Raw genomic sequence first — 13,046 nt, 5'->3', positions numbered from 1 at the left:
AAATCTATGAAATTTTGCATTATATGTTTAATATCAGAGATTGTGCCTCGCGCCAGGGTGGTCTTTCATGGAGGACTTACGACAAGCAATTTCGTCTAAGATAGGCTATTGCTCCTCAATCATGGTCAAAAATAAACAATGAGTTATGGTGGCGCTGTGTACAAGTCAGACCAGTTTTACGTGACCAATCTAATCCTTATAGGTTTACGTGTAATGACTTTAATGCGGGAAAATGTTCTTGGCCGAATTGCCGTTTTTCCCATGTTTGTGCCACGTGTTTTGCTCCCCACCCAGCAATCAACTGTCAAACTTCAAATTCTTCAAAGAAACAAAGCATGATCAACGGTCAATCTCAGTCGTCATTTCAAAACTTTCAGGGCAGACATTTTCAGCCAACGGGCTAAAAGTGGACGGGGCTATTTCAAAAAGTAAAATAAATAAAAGTCTGGTAATTGCATTTTCTGACACTAATGTGAACTCATTCGCTTTAGCAAAATCTCCTGTAAATGTCGAGGCCTTAAAGTTCTATTTAAAAGGATATACATGTATTGAGAAAGAAGCAAAATTCTTATTAGACAGTTTTATCAATGGCTTTCCAATTCAATACACAGGGCCACGTGTTGAATGTGAGTCAAAAAATTTATGGTCATCTTTATTAAGGACTGATATAATTAAAGAACAATTGTGGTTTCGGAATTTGCTTTCAAGGTCATTGGTGCCAAAGGAAATGGCCAGACGATTGGCACTCACGCAGTCTTACGGCCGATATCTCTGTTTTGGAGTTATTCCCAATTATTGTGGCAATATTTATTTTTGGTTCTAAATTGATAAATAAGAAAATAAGATTTAACTGCGATAATATGGCAGTTGTAGAACATTTTGAGTAAGACTTCGTCTAAGTCTGAAACAGTTATGTGCCTTGTAAGACTTCTTGTATTGCATTGTATGAAACTTAATATTTTATTGAAAGCAATTCATGTCCCAGGTCGTTATAATGTAATTTGTGATGCATTGTCACGTTTTCAGTTGAAAAAATTCAGAGAATTAGCTCCGGAAGCAGATCAGCTACCTCACCCAGTCCCAGAATTCCTTTGGAGCCTCTTCGATTTAGAGCTCAAACATTGTTGCAAAGTGGATTAGGGCCAAATACTAGATCAACATACGATCCAGCGTTGAACGCTTTTCGGATATTTCTATCCGAATATAATCTGTTGTTACAATAGCAATTTCAATTCAAAATATTGTCTTTTTTATTTTGTATTGTTTTGAGAGGGGCTTGGCTTCAAAAACTATAACCACATATGTTGCCGGCTTGAATTATTTTCATAAACTTTCTGGATTTTATGATATATCAAAAATATTCATGGTTAGCAAACTGCTCAAAGGTTTCAAAAAATCTCGCAAATCACATGATAATCGGGCTCCGATAACAAAACAGGTTTTGAAAGTTTTATGTGACATATAACCATTATGATGCTACAATGCTTACAAGACTAGATTATTTACCACATTATTTATATTTGCATACTTTGGTTATTTCCCATTAGTGAGCTGGTCGTTCCAAAAGTACTGAAAAGTCGGGACATACTATGGAATTCGGACATATCAATAATAGATAATAGCAAGGTGCTTATTTGTCTTCGTCATTCAAAAACAAATAAAACCGGTATTCCAGTATATCTAAAATTGCCTAAAGAAGAGGACCATTTATGTCCAGTAAATGCCTTATCTAACTTTCTTTCTATATATGCAAACACAGGGGCCCATGTTCATTCATGATGATAGTTCACCAGTTACGAGAACTCAATTTTCAGCAGTTTTGTCAAAATGCATTTTAAAAGCCCGCTTGTCATTTGGATGTTGTTACACTACTCAGTTTTAGAATTGGCAGAGCTACTGATCTCGCCAATATTGGCGTTCCTGCAAAAGCTTTAATGAAAGCCGGTAGATGGAATAGCGATTGTTACTAATTGTACATTAGATAAAACAAGAGGGCCATGATGGCCCTGAGGTCGCTCACCTGTATATTCATTAGAAGATGTTTCATGCTAAATATCTTAGCTCTAGCTCTTTGGGTTCTTTAAAAGAAGATTTTTTAAAGTTTTTACTATATGCATATAGGGAAAATCAATGACCCCCTTGGGCGGGGCCAATTTTGACCCCAGGGCTTTTATTTGAACAAACTTGGTAGACATTCACTAGAAGATGTTTCATGCCAAATATCTAAGCTCTTGCTTTTACGGTTCTTTAAAAGAAGATTTTTTAAGTTTTTACTATATGCATATAGGGAAAATCAATGACCCCCTGGGGCAGGGCCAATTTTGACCCAAGGGCTTTTATTTGAACAAACTTGGTAGACACTCACTAGAAGATGTTTCATGCCAAATATCTTAGCTCTAGCTCTTTTGGTTCTTTAAAAGAAGAATTTTTAAGTTTTTACTATATGCATATAGGGAAAATCTATGACCCCCTGGGGCAGGGCCAATTTTGACCCCAGGGCTTTTATTTGAACAAACTTGGTAGACACTCATTAGAAGATGTTTCATGCTAAATATCTTAGCTCTAGCTCTTTGGGTTCTTTAAAAAAAGATTTTTTAAGTTTTTACTATATGCATATTGGGAAAATCAATGACCCCCTGGGGCGGGGCCAATTTTGACCCCAGGGCTTTTATTGAATAAACTTGGTAGACATTCACTAGAAGATGTTTCATGCCAAATATCTAAGCTCTAGTTCTTACAGTTCTTTAAAAGAAGATTTTTTAAGTTTTTACCATATGCATATAGGGAAAATCAATGACCCCCCGGGGCAGGGCCAATTTTGACCCCAGGGCTTTTATTTGAACAAAATTGGTAAACACTCACTAGAAGATGTTTCATGCCAAATATCTTAGCTCTAGCTCTTTGGGTTCTTTAAAAGAAGATTTTTTAAGTTTTTACTATATGCAAATATGGAAAATCTATGACCCCCCGGGGCAGGGCCAATTTTGACCCCAGGGCTTTTATTTGAACAAACTTGGTAGACACTCACTAGAAGATGTTTCATGCCAAATATCTTAGCTCTAGCTCTTTGGTTTCTTTAAAAGAAGATTTTTTAAGTTTTTACTATTTTCATATAGGGAAAATCAATGACGCCCTTGAACGGGGCCAATTTTGACCCCAGGGCTTTTATTTGAACAAACTTGGTTGACACTCATTAGAAGATGTTTCATGCCAAATATCTAAGCTCTAGCTCTTAGGGTTGTTTAAAAGAAGATATTTTCTTTCGGACATTTTTCTTTCGGTTGCCATGGCAACCAGAGTTCTGCATGGAATTAAATTCTTTGAACAATTTTCAAAGGTGACCACCAAAGGAACATTCCTGTGAAGTTTGGATGAAATTGGCTCAGTGGTTAATGAGGAGATGTCATTTAAAGCAAAAGCGGACGGACGGACAACGGACGACGGATGAAAAGCGATCACAAAAGCTTGTTATCATGCAAAGTGTTTGCCTGCAAGTAAGTCGGAAGCTGGGAAATTGGTGCAAAAGTTAAATGATGAAAATTTCAAGAAAATGGCCATTTTATTTAGGACAGAGCACGCCCTTGCTATATATAACCGTCCCTTAACTGACTTTATGTGGATGTGTGAGCTTGACTCTGTAAAAAATGTAAATGTCGGTGAAACTTACAGAAATGCAGCAGCAGCTAAAACTTTCATAAACTATATTGCTAAAAATGAAATTTCAAAAGTGTCATCACACATAAGTTCATCTAAATTTCTCTGTATTATTGGAGATGGAAGCACAGATGCCTCTGTTAAAGAGCAAGAAATGTGGTTTGTCAGATATTGTAGAGAAGGCATCATATCTACTGACTTTATAGGTGTTGATAGCTGTGACAAAGCATCTGCTGAGAATATTGTAAATGGCCTACAAAATGTTGTTCAAACTAATCTTTCTTATGACTGGAATCAATTTCTTCTGAAAACTGTTGCCATATCATGTGATGGTGCCAGTGTAATGGTTGGATGTAAAGGTGGAGTTGGAGCTATTTTAAGAAGACAACAGCCTGATATGATTACGATCCACTGCATGGCTCACCGCCTAGAATTATCCCTAAAAGATGCTACCAAATCAGTAAAATATATGAAAAAACTATTAGTGTCCTTGCAATGGGACTCTATTATTTTTATCATAAAAGTAGCCTAAATAGAGCAATGTTGAAAAGGAGTGAATGTGCCCTTAAAACAGATGATGACAAGGGCTTGTTGCTACCAAGCAGGGTTGGAGGTACAAGGTGGATCGGGCATACTGCATTGGCTTTACAAAATATCACAGTATCCTATAAATATATAATAAGCCATCTTGGACAGGTACAGTCACTTCAATAAATTAATTATTTCAACAACTAGAATTTTTTAAAAGTTATAGAACTACAAAGTTTGAATAACGGTTAAACCATATAAAATAGTTAAGCAAAAAAGACATTATAAAAGTTCTTCGAGATATTGCGTACAAGATATAATGAACAATAATTTTTTATCAGAAAACTATTATTTGCTTTATTGTATATAAGTAACATATCTGATCATTTTTCTCATACTTACCAATAAAATTCTAAAATTTTATTCTTCTATAAGTTGTAATTTTTATAGTATTTTACTTGTTATTGGCACAACTATATGCATTTATTGTTTAACATTTCTTTAATTATAGACCAATTCACTTTACAAGACCTAATCTAATGTAATGATCTTATTTTTTCTTATATCTTTCAGTTAACAGAACCATCTGAATGTGTGTCAACAGATTCACGGGCCAAAGCCTATGCTTTTTTGAAACTTCTTCAGACAAAGAGCATTGTATATTTCATCTAGTTTTTGATAGATGTTCTAAGTCTCTTAAAAAGATTGTCACTAGGTGTCCAAAACAACCAGTGCTTGATCTCCCAACAACACTCAACTATAGAATCAATGTTGGAAGTTCTTAGAGGATACAAAACTAGGTAATTTATAAATTATAGGAAAATAGTTTACAGTAATCTGTTTAATTTAATCAAATGCCTCACTTAATCTCAATCAATTTACCAAATATTCTAAAATTGCCAAGTCGAAATCTAGCCATCATTATCTTATTAACTGTTATAAATCTGAAACATGGTATTGTTAAATGTGCTTTAAATTGCATATATAACTGTTTTATACCAGTGATAGACCCAGTCTAAGAAAGATTATTAACAGCCAATTAGAATTAAAAGGAGATGAAAGAGAATTTAATTCATCAAGGAACAAGATCCTAGATCAGATAGAAGCAGCACTTTTGCGAAGATTCTCTGAATTTTCATCATTAGGTGTGATTAAGGCTACCAGAATAGCAGATATTTTATCGTGGCCCAAGTCTTGGGAAATGCTTTAAGGTTTTACTGAGTTTAAATGCGCACTGATTGTTGTTTACTTTATTTATTATTTTTTGTGTGATTGTTGATTATTATTATTTTTATTTTTTTTTTGGTATTTAATTTTGCGTTGTAAGTGATCTTACTGATTCCCTTTTTTTTAACTTCTTTGAGTTTGTGACTGTGAATTATTTATTTTCTTCAACTTTACATATATGTAATCAGTAATAAGGAAGATTCAAATAGATAATAAAATTATATTATTTAATTACAAAAGACTAAAGCTTGGACAAGTGCAATTTTGTGTAAGTGTTTCTTTAATAGCAAATTTATTTTATTGATAAATGAGTGTCATTATTTATAAATCAAATTGACAAAAATGAAAATTCTTAGAAAGAGAAATGAGATAGTAAGATAGGGAAAGTAAAGTACATTCACACTATATTTATATACTGATAGTCTGATAATTTGTGTTCAAATAATTTTCATTCTGCTTTCAGATTTTGGAACAGAAGACTTGCTAACTTTAATCAGTCATTTCTGTACTTTATTTGAAAAAGCTGGGTTGAACTGTGATGAGATCAAGATGGAGTGGATCATGTTGAAGAAGTCTATTTGTGAAAAGTAAGTTAAAGCTTTTATATTCAAACTGAATTTTCTTATCATTCTTTTCACTCTGTTGATAAAAAATATAAGTTAGTAATACAGTTAACTTCAGACAAATAAATGTTACAATTTAAGTTTAAATTACTTTATAAACTGCCTGTTTCAATGAACAATCTGAGGATAGTTTTTCTGCTAAATTAATACTAACTTAGCTCTTACATGTGATGTTGAAACTTGATAAAAGCAAATAAATAAAATGAGATCAATATAATACAAAAAATAAGATTTGCTTTTTTGGTATTTCTATTTTAGCACAGCCAAGTTTGAATCATGGACACAAGTAAATGAAATATATGGACACCAGTATCGGAATATATTAGATGTAATGGATCTTATTTTAACTATGAGCCCCAAGTAGTGCTGAAGCTGAAAGGGGATTTTCATTGATGAAAGTTCTAAAAACAAAAATCCATTCAACATTGAGTCAGGGTAGTTTAAATGACCTATTAATTACCAAGTTACATGCTCCTAAAATTGGAGATTTCAATCCTAGTGAGGCTGTTTATCTATGGAACAGTGAGGGAAACAGCACTAAAAGAGTGAACTTTAAAGACATGTCAGCAAGTAAAAGAAAACCAACTGTGTTTACTCAAACACCAGATGTTGTTGTTCCACAAGAGACTGAGAGCATTGTAATGTCTAAGCCAATTCCTGTTTCAAACGACTTGGAAACTGGTCCTGAATTAGACAAAAGCAGTACCTCTATTGTTTAAGAGGAATCCCAACAATCCAGTGTTTCTGTAGAGGTTCAAACAGATCAAATTCACTCTGTTGAAGCCAGCACACAAACATTTGACAATGAACTTTTGAGCAAACAGTATAGATTTTCTTCAATAACATCAGAGGGACACTCAAATAAGTACTATTCCTCATCTGATGAGGCCAGTGATCACTATTCTGATCTTGACTCAGACTCGGAGGAGGATATTGTGTTTTCAAAATTGTTGGACTTTAATAGAGACTGATACTGATAGATATTTAACACATTATAACTAAACCATACACAAATAAAGAACTTTGTTTCAGTGTTATGATTTTATTTACAAAGTTTTTAATTAAATTGATAATTTTCATAGATTCAGAATATGACTTGTTATATTAACTCGATAAATTGTAGGTCCACTGAAATATTTATTGGGCCACCAAAATTTTAAAGTCAGTGGTCCAGGTGGCCACCAAGCTTAAATGGTTAGTTTTTATCCCTGGAAACGGCGTTTTATCATGAGGATGGTGTCCACTTAAATTTAATTGGTTTAGAGTTCTATCTTGACTATTAAGAGATGCTATGCTAAAAAATTTATAATGGAATTTTTGGGTGATAAATTCGTTGAATTTATTGTGGCAGAAAAATTCTGTCAATCGAGGGGTAAGCAGGCCTCGCAAATAAATGTACTTGCAATTCATGTTTTTCGAATATCTTAGCCGGTTAGGGTCATGTTGTTTTTGGGCTTGTCTAATCGCCTAAAGATAGGAACCTTGTAGGTTAAATTTTAAATGCTCATCCGGTACTTCCTAATTATTACACGGTCTACCAGTAATTGTGTTGACTCGTTAATAGGTTTTTCCCTTAGTACTCGGCAATTCCTAACTAGCTTTGCTTTCTTGCCTTGCATTATGCCTTGCTTTGTATTGCATTGTACAGCCTTTACTGTCAGAAATACCACTTTGTTGTTTATATTTATATTAACTCCAATTGTGAAACCATTCATTTCTTGGTCTTATCATTGGTGAGTGGTTTAATTGTTCATCGTTAAAGAACCGATGCTTGTGGTAGTATGTTACCAGTGGTATATACATGTAGGTTCAGTTTAAGCAGCACGCCTCCAGATTCATGGTAATTTTTATGAAAATTTTAAAAATGTATTTGAATGTGTAATATTGTATAGTTACCAAAAGGAAGCAATTGACATGTTATCAAATGGCACTTACAAAGCCAGAAAATTAACAAAAGTGGTCAAAATATGCATAAATAGCCTTTAGTTGTAAATACTGAAAAATAGGGCTGGGAACGAATAAGGAATTTGATGTCTGAATATTTGTTTTCCATATTCGAATATATTTGAATATTCGTTTTTACAACATTTGTTCCAATATTTCTCTTTGACGTATACATATCCGAAATTGATTACGTCGAATACTATACTACTTTAATATGCTTGGAATAATCGACGATTAAAAATACCTATATTACTACGTTAAAGTTTTTTATTTTAAATATTGCAAATCGACATAAATGTTTACTTTTGAAATAAATTAATAATTTGATTGCCTTTTGTTCAGTTAAATTCCGACTGCTGATCATTTGTCTTATTAACGGGAGGTAATTCACGTGACTTGATTGACAGTAATATGAATCACCGTAGCCTCTTAGCCCCCAAAACACATAATTTATATTGAAACTTAATTTGAATTAAATAAATTTTTTATTTATTGATAATTTTAGATAAGGTTTAAAATATTATTCAGATTAATTTAGCTATAACGCAGTAAATATCACACGGAGTCTTATTTCTACGGAATAAATATATTTTGACGGAATATAGACACTGACCATGCTTTCATAAAGCACCGATTAATACATGTTGATGTTTTCGTCTTTACAAAATTTAAGACAATTACTGATCAATCGAAAAGATTATTGCACAGAAAACAATAAATAAGATAATAAGAATCGGAAAGAATTACATTATATTCTGTTAAACAGGTAAATTGCAAATTGTGAAACGGGTGCCCTTTTGATCAACTAGACCCCAAAGTTTTCACAGTTAATTGGCGATAATCGTTGACACGCGTCATACAAACGTGTGAACACCTTGTCAAGTAAAGGCCAATGGTTTAATTTACGATCTTAATTGAAATTTGAAAGTAATAACAAAAAAAAACAAGAGGGCCATGATGGCCCTGAGGTCGCTCACCTGTATATAGCCCCCCCCCATCCCCCCCGGGCCAATTTTTACCCAAGGGCTTTTATTTGTTTATTTGAGCAGACTTGGTAGATACCCATAAGAAGATGTTTCATGCTAAACATCTAAGTTCTAGCTCATTGGGGTTTTTAAAAGAAGATTTTTTAAGTTTTTACTATACCCATATAGTTAAAAACAATGACACCCCTGGGGCAGGGCCAGTTTTGACCCCCGGGCTTTTATTTGAACAAACTTTGTAGATATTTACTTAAAGATGTTTCATGCTTAATATCTAAACTCTAGCTATTTGGGTTTTTTCAAAGAAGATTTTTCAGTTTTTGCTTTACACATATAAGAAAAATCAATGACCCTCTGGGGCGGGGCCAGTTTTGACCCCAGGGCTTTTATTTGAACATACTTGGTAGACACCCATTAGAACATGTTTCATGCTAAATATCTTAGCTCTAGCTCTTTGGGTTCTTTAAAAGAAGATTTTTTAAGTTTCTACTATAGGCATATAGGGAAATTCAATGACCCCCTGGGGCGGGGCCAATTTTGACCCCAGGGCTTTTATTTGAACAAACTTGGTAGACATTCACTAGAAGATGTTTCATGCCAAATATCTAAGCTCTAGCTCTTAAGGTTCTTTAAAAGAAGATTTTTTAAGTTTTTACTTTATGCATATAGGGAAAATCAATGACCCCCCGGGACGGGGCCAATTTTTACCCCAGGGCTTTTATTTGAACAAACTTGGTGGACACTCACTAGAAGATGTTTCATGCCAAATATCTTAGCTCTAGCTCTTTGGGTTCTTTAAAAGAAGATTTTTAAGTTTTTACTATATGCATATAGGGAAAATCAATGACCCCCTGGGGCGGGGCCAATTTTGACCCTAGGGCTTTTATTTGAACAAACTTGGTAGACATGCACTAGAAGATGTTTCATGCCAAATATCTAAGCTCTAGCTCTTTGGGTTCTTTAAAAGAAGATTTTTTAAGTTTTTACTATATGCATATAGGGAAAATCTATGACCCCCTGGGGCGGGGCCAATTTTGACCTCAAGGCTTTTATTTGAACAAACTTGGTAGACACTCATTAGAAGATGTTTCATGCTAAATATCTTAGCTCTAGCTCTTACAGTTCTTTTAAAGAAGATTTTTAAGTTTTTACTATATGCATATAGGGAAAATCTATGACCCCCTGGGGCAGGGCCAATTTTGACCTCAAGGCTTTTATTTGAACAAACTTGGTAGACATGCACTAGAAGATGTTTCATGCCAAATATCTAAGCTCTAGCTCTTACAGTTCTTTAAAAGAAGATTTTTTAAGTTTTTACTATATGCATATAGGGAAAATCAATGACCCCCTGGGGCAGGGCCAATTTTGACCCCAGGGCTTTTATTTGAACAAACTTGGAAGACACTCACTAGAAGATGTTTCATGCCAAATATCTTAGCTCTAGCTCTTTGGGTTCTTTAAAAGAAGATTTTTTAAGTTTTTACTATATGCATATAGGGAAAATCTATGACCCCCTGGGGCGGGGCCAATTTTGACCCCAGGGCTTTTATTTGAACAAACTTGGTGGACACTCTTTAGAAGATGATTCATGCCAAATATCTTAGCTCTAGCTCTTAGGGTTGTTTAATAGAAGATATTTAAAGATTTTTCTTTCGGTTGCCATGGCAACCAGAGTTCTGCATGGAATTAAATTCTTTGAACAATTTTTAAAGGTGACCACCAAAGGAACATTCCTGTGAAGTTTGGATGAAATTGGCTCAGTGGTTTATGAGGAGATGTCATTTAAAGCAAAAGTTTATGGACGGATAGTGGACGGACGGACGCCGGACGAAAAGCGATCACAAAAGCTCACCCTGTCACTTTGTGACAGGTGAGCTAAAAAAAAACAACACTTTTTACGAATATTCGTATTCGTTTTTCAATGTTCGAATATTCGGTAGTGTATCGAATATTCGAATATAATTCCAGGCCCACTGAAAAATCAGTCATTAATCGCACATAATATGTAAAATATTACTTGAATCTTGAAATTTTATTTTTCCTTACATCTTATTGCATTTTTTCTCAAGTTTGATTTTATTGAAATATTTTTACTCACCTGTAGGCATGTAGCTTTAATATTAGTACAAAACAATAGAAAGTTAAAATGAAATCAATTGCGCAATTTTTTATTTGTGTACAGTTGTGTACAGTTTTGTTGAGTTGTGTACAGTTGTGTACAGTTTGTAGAAAATACTGCCTCCCTTCGGTCGTCTGAATTTTTTCTCAAGACTAGACATGGTCAAATCTGTCTTGTCTCGAATGGTCAACTTATCCAACCAATAGTTTTTTTTGTAAATATCTGTGTGTATATGCGATGAAGTTTCTTTTCACATAGACTTATTAAAAGAATTATTAGTAATTTGATATTGTGTTTGCGTTTCATTTTCGAATATTCAAATAAATCATACAATAATTATTTAAATTTACATTACGATTTTAAATGCAAATAACACTAATTGTCATCTGAATGCATTTTTATTTTTCTTGTATCCAAGAATTATGTCAAAATGGAATGCTATTTTATATCTTAAATATAGATTGTAAAAAACTAAATTTTAAAGATTTTGTCAATATCGTATGCTTTTAGTCTTGTCTTCCAGGAATAAAGTGGACAAATACCAAAACCTTATTATGATATAAGTAATATATATGCTCTTTACCCCACAATATTCACGGTCACTATGATTGCTGCGAAAACGCCATCATTATTAAAAACATTGTCTCCATGAATGTTTCCAGGAATACAGTAATGCTTGGACAAAATTACACCTATAAGGCAGATCTGACATGCTAACTTATTCATGTTTTACCTTGGTCTTTTAATGGTCAAAGGAAAACATGAAACTTTAATTAAATACCGAAGTTTTCTTTGAAAACCCTTCACCACAATCATCTGCCTCTGATATGTTTGGATAAGTCAACATTGAAGCATTAATATTTTAAATGATGTACCTTCTATCTCAGGCATCAATTTAACTTTCACAAATTTTCCTGAAGGGTTGGTCTGAAGATAACGCTCCATAACAACAGTGTAGTTTATTCTGCTATCATTTGAAGTCAAAATTTCTGCATCATCTAAATTTCAATATAAAAAAGAAGATGTTAAAAATGAACAAAAGATTTTTGTAACACATGTATACACCCCTATAATGGAAATATTACATTGCCTTTTTATCTGTAATATTTGTAAAGAACATGACTATTAACATAGTTGCTCTTGATTATATAAATGCAAAGGCCTGCTTAATCTACAATTAAAACATATTTCATTATAAAAATGATTTATTTGGTTATGGTCACCATGACCTTGACATTTTAACTTACTAAACTCAAAATCAATAGAGGTGACATCTAGTCATGAATCAATCTCCCAACCAACCAAATCTAAGAACTATATGCCAAAGCCAAGTTATTTCTTAGGAAAATACCTTGTAGTCATGACAGTGACGTTGACCTTTGACAAAATGCCAAAAGAATCAATAAGGTCATTAACATCTCACACTAAATCTTAGGGCTGTAAGTCAAAGCTTTTTTATTTATTTGTGAAGCAAGATTTAATGAGTCAAGGCCACAACAACCTTGACTTTTGGCCATTTGACCTAAAATATCTACAGGGATCATCTGCTAGTCAACTGGAGACAAAAGCGTTCTTTAGTTATTGGTCAGATAGTTCTGATTTATGTACCAACAGATGCTGTACAAAGCAATATATACCCACTTCATTGGAGAGGAGCATATAAATTACAAAATCAAAACAACCAATTCATATTTAATACGGGATATGAACTATCCTATATGAATAAACTACATAGTTTACTTAATATTCCCAACTGTTTTATATAAAGTACTTTATTGAATGCTTGAAAGTATTATGTTTTTTGTTTTGTTTTGGGTTTTACGTCACATCGACACAGTATAGGTCATATCGCGACGTTCCAGCTTTACTGGTGGAGGAAGACCTCAGGTGCCCTTCCGTGCATTATTTCAGGCACGAACGGGTACCTGAGTAGAACCACCGACGTTCCGTAAGCTAGCTGGATAGCTT

At 33.7% G+C, this 13,046-nt stretch overlaps 1 protein-coding gene across 1 annotated transcript in view; it reads right to left on the bottom strand.

Moving 5' to 3' along the window:
• Positions 1-13,046, bottom strand: part of LOC132720172 (uncharacterized) — a 161,449-nt gene that overhangs the window by 96,007 nt on the left and 52,396 nt on the right. Inside the window, exon 8 of the mRNA XM_060704214.1 lies at positions 11,954-12,076. Within this exon, the coding sequence (XP_060560197.1) occupies positions 11,954-12,076 (123 nt within the window). The remainder of the gene's footprint in view (positions 1-11,953; positions 12,077-13,046) is intronic.

This window comes from Ruditapes philippinarum, unplaced genomic scaffold, assembly GCF_026571515.1.
Source record: "Ruditapes philippinarum isolate M1 unplaced genomic scaffold, ASM2657151v2 ctg784_1_1_1_1, whole genome shotgun sequence".
Lineage (NCBI taxonomy): Eukaryota > Metazoa > Mollusca > Bivalvia > Venerida > Veneridae > Ruditapes > Ruditapes philippinarum.
The sequence above is the reverse complement of the archived record's forward strand: the minus strand, read 5'-3'. Positions and strand labels throughout refer to the sequence as shown.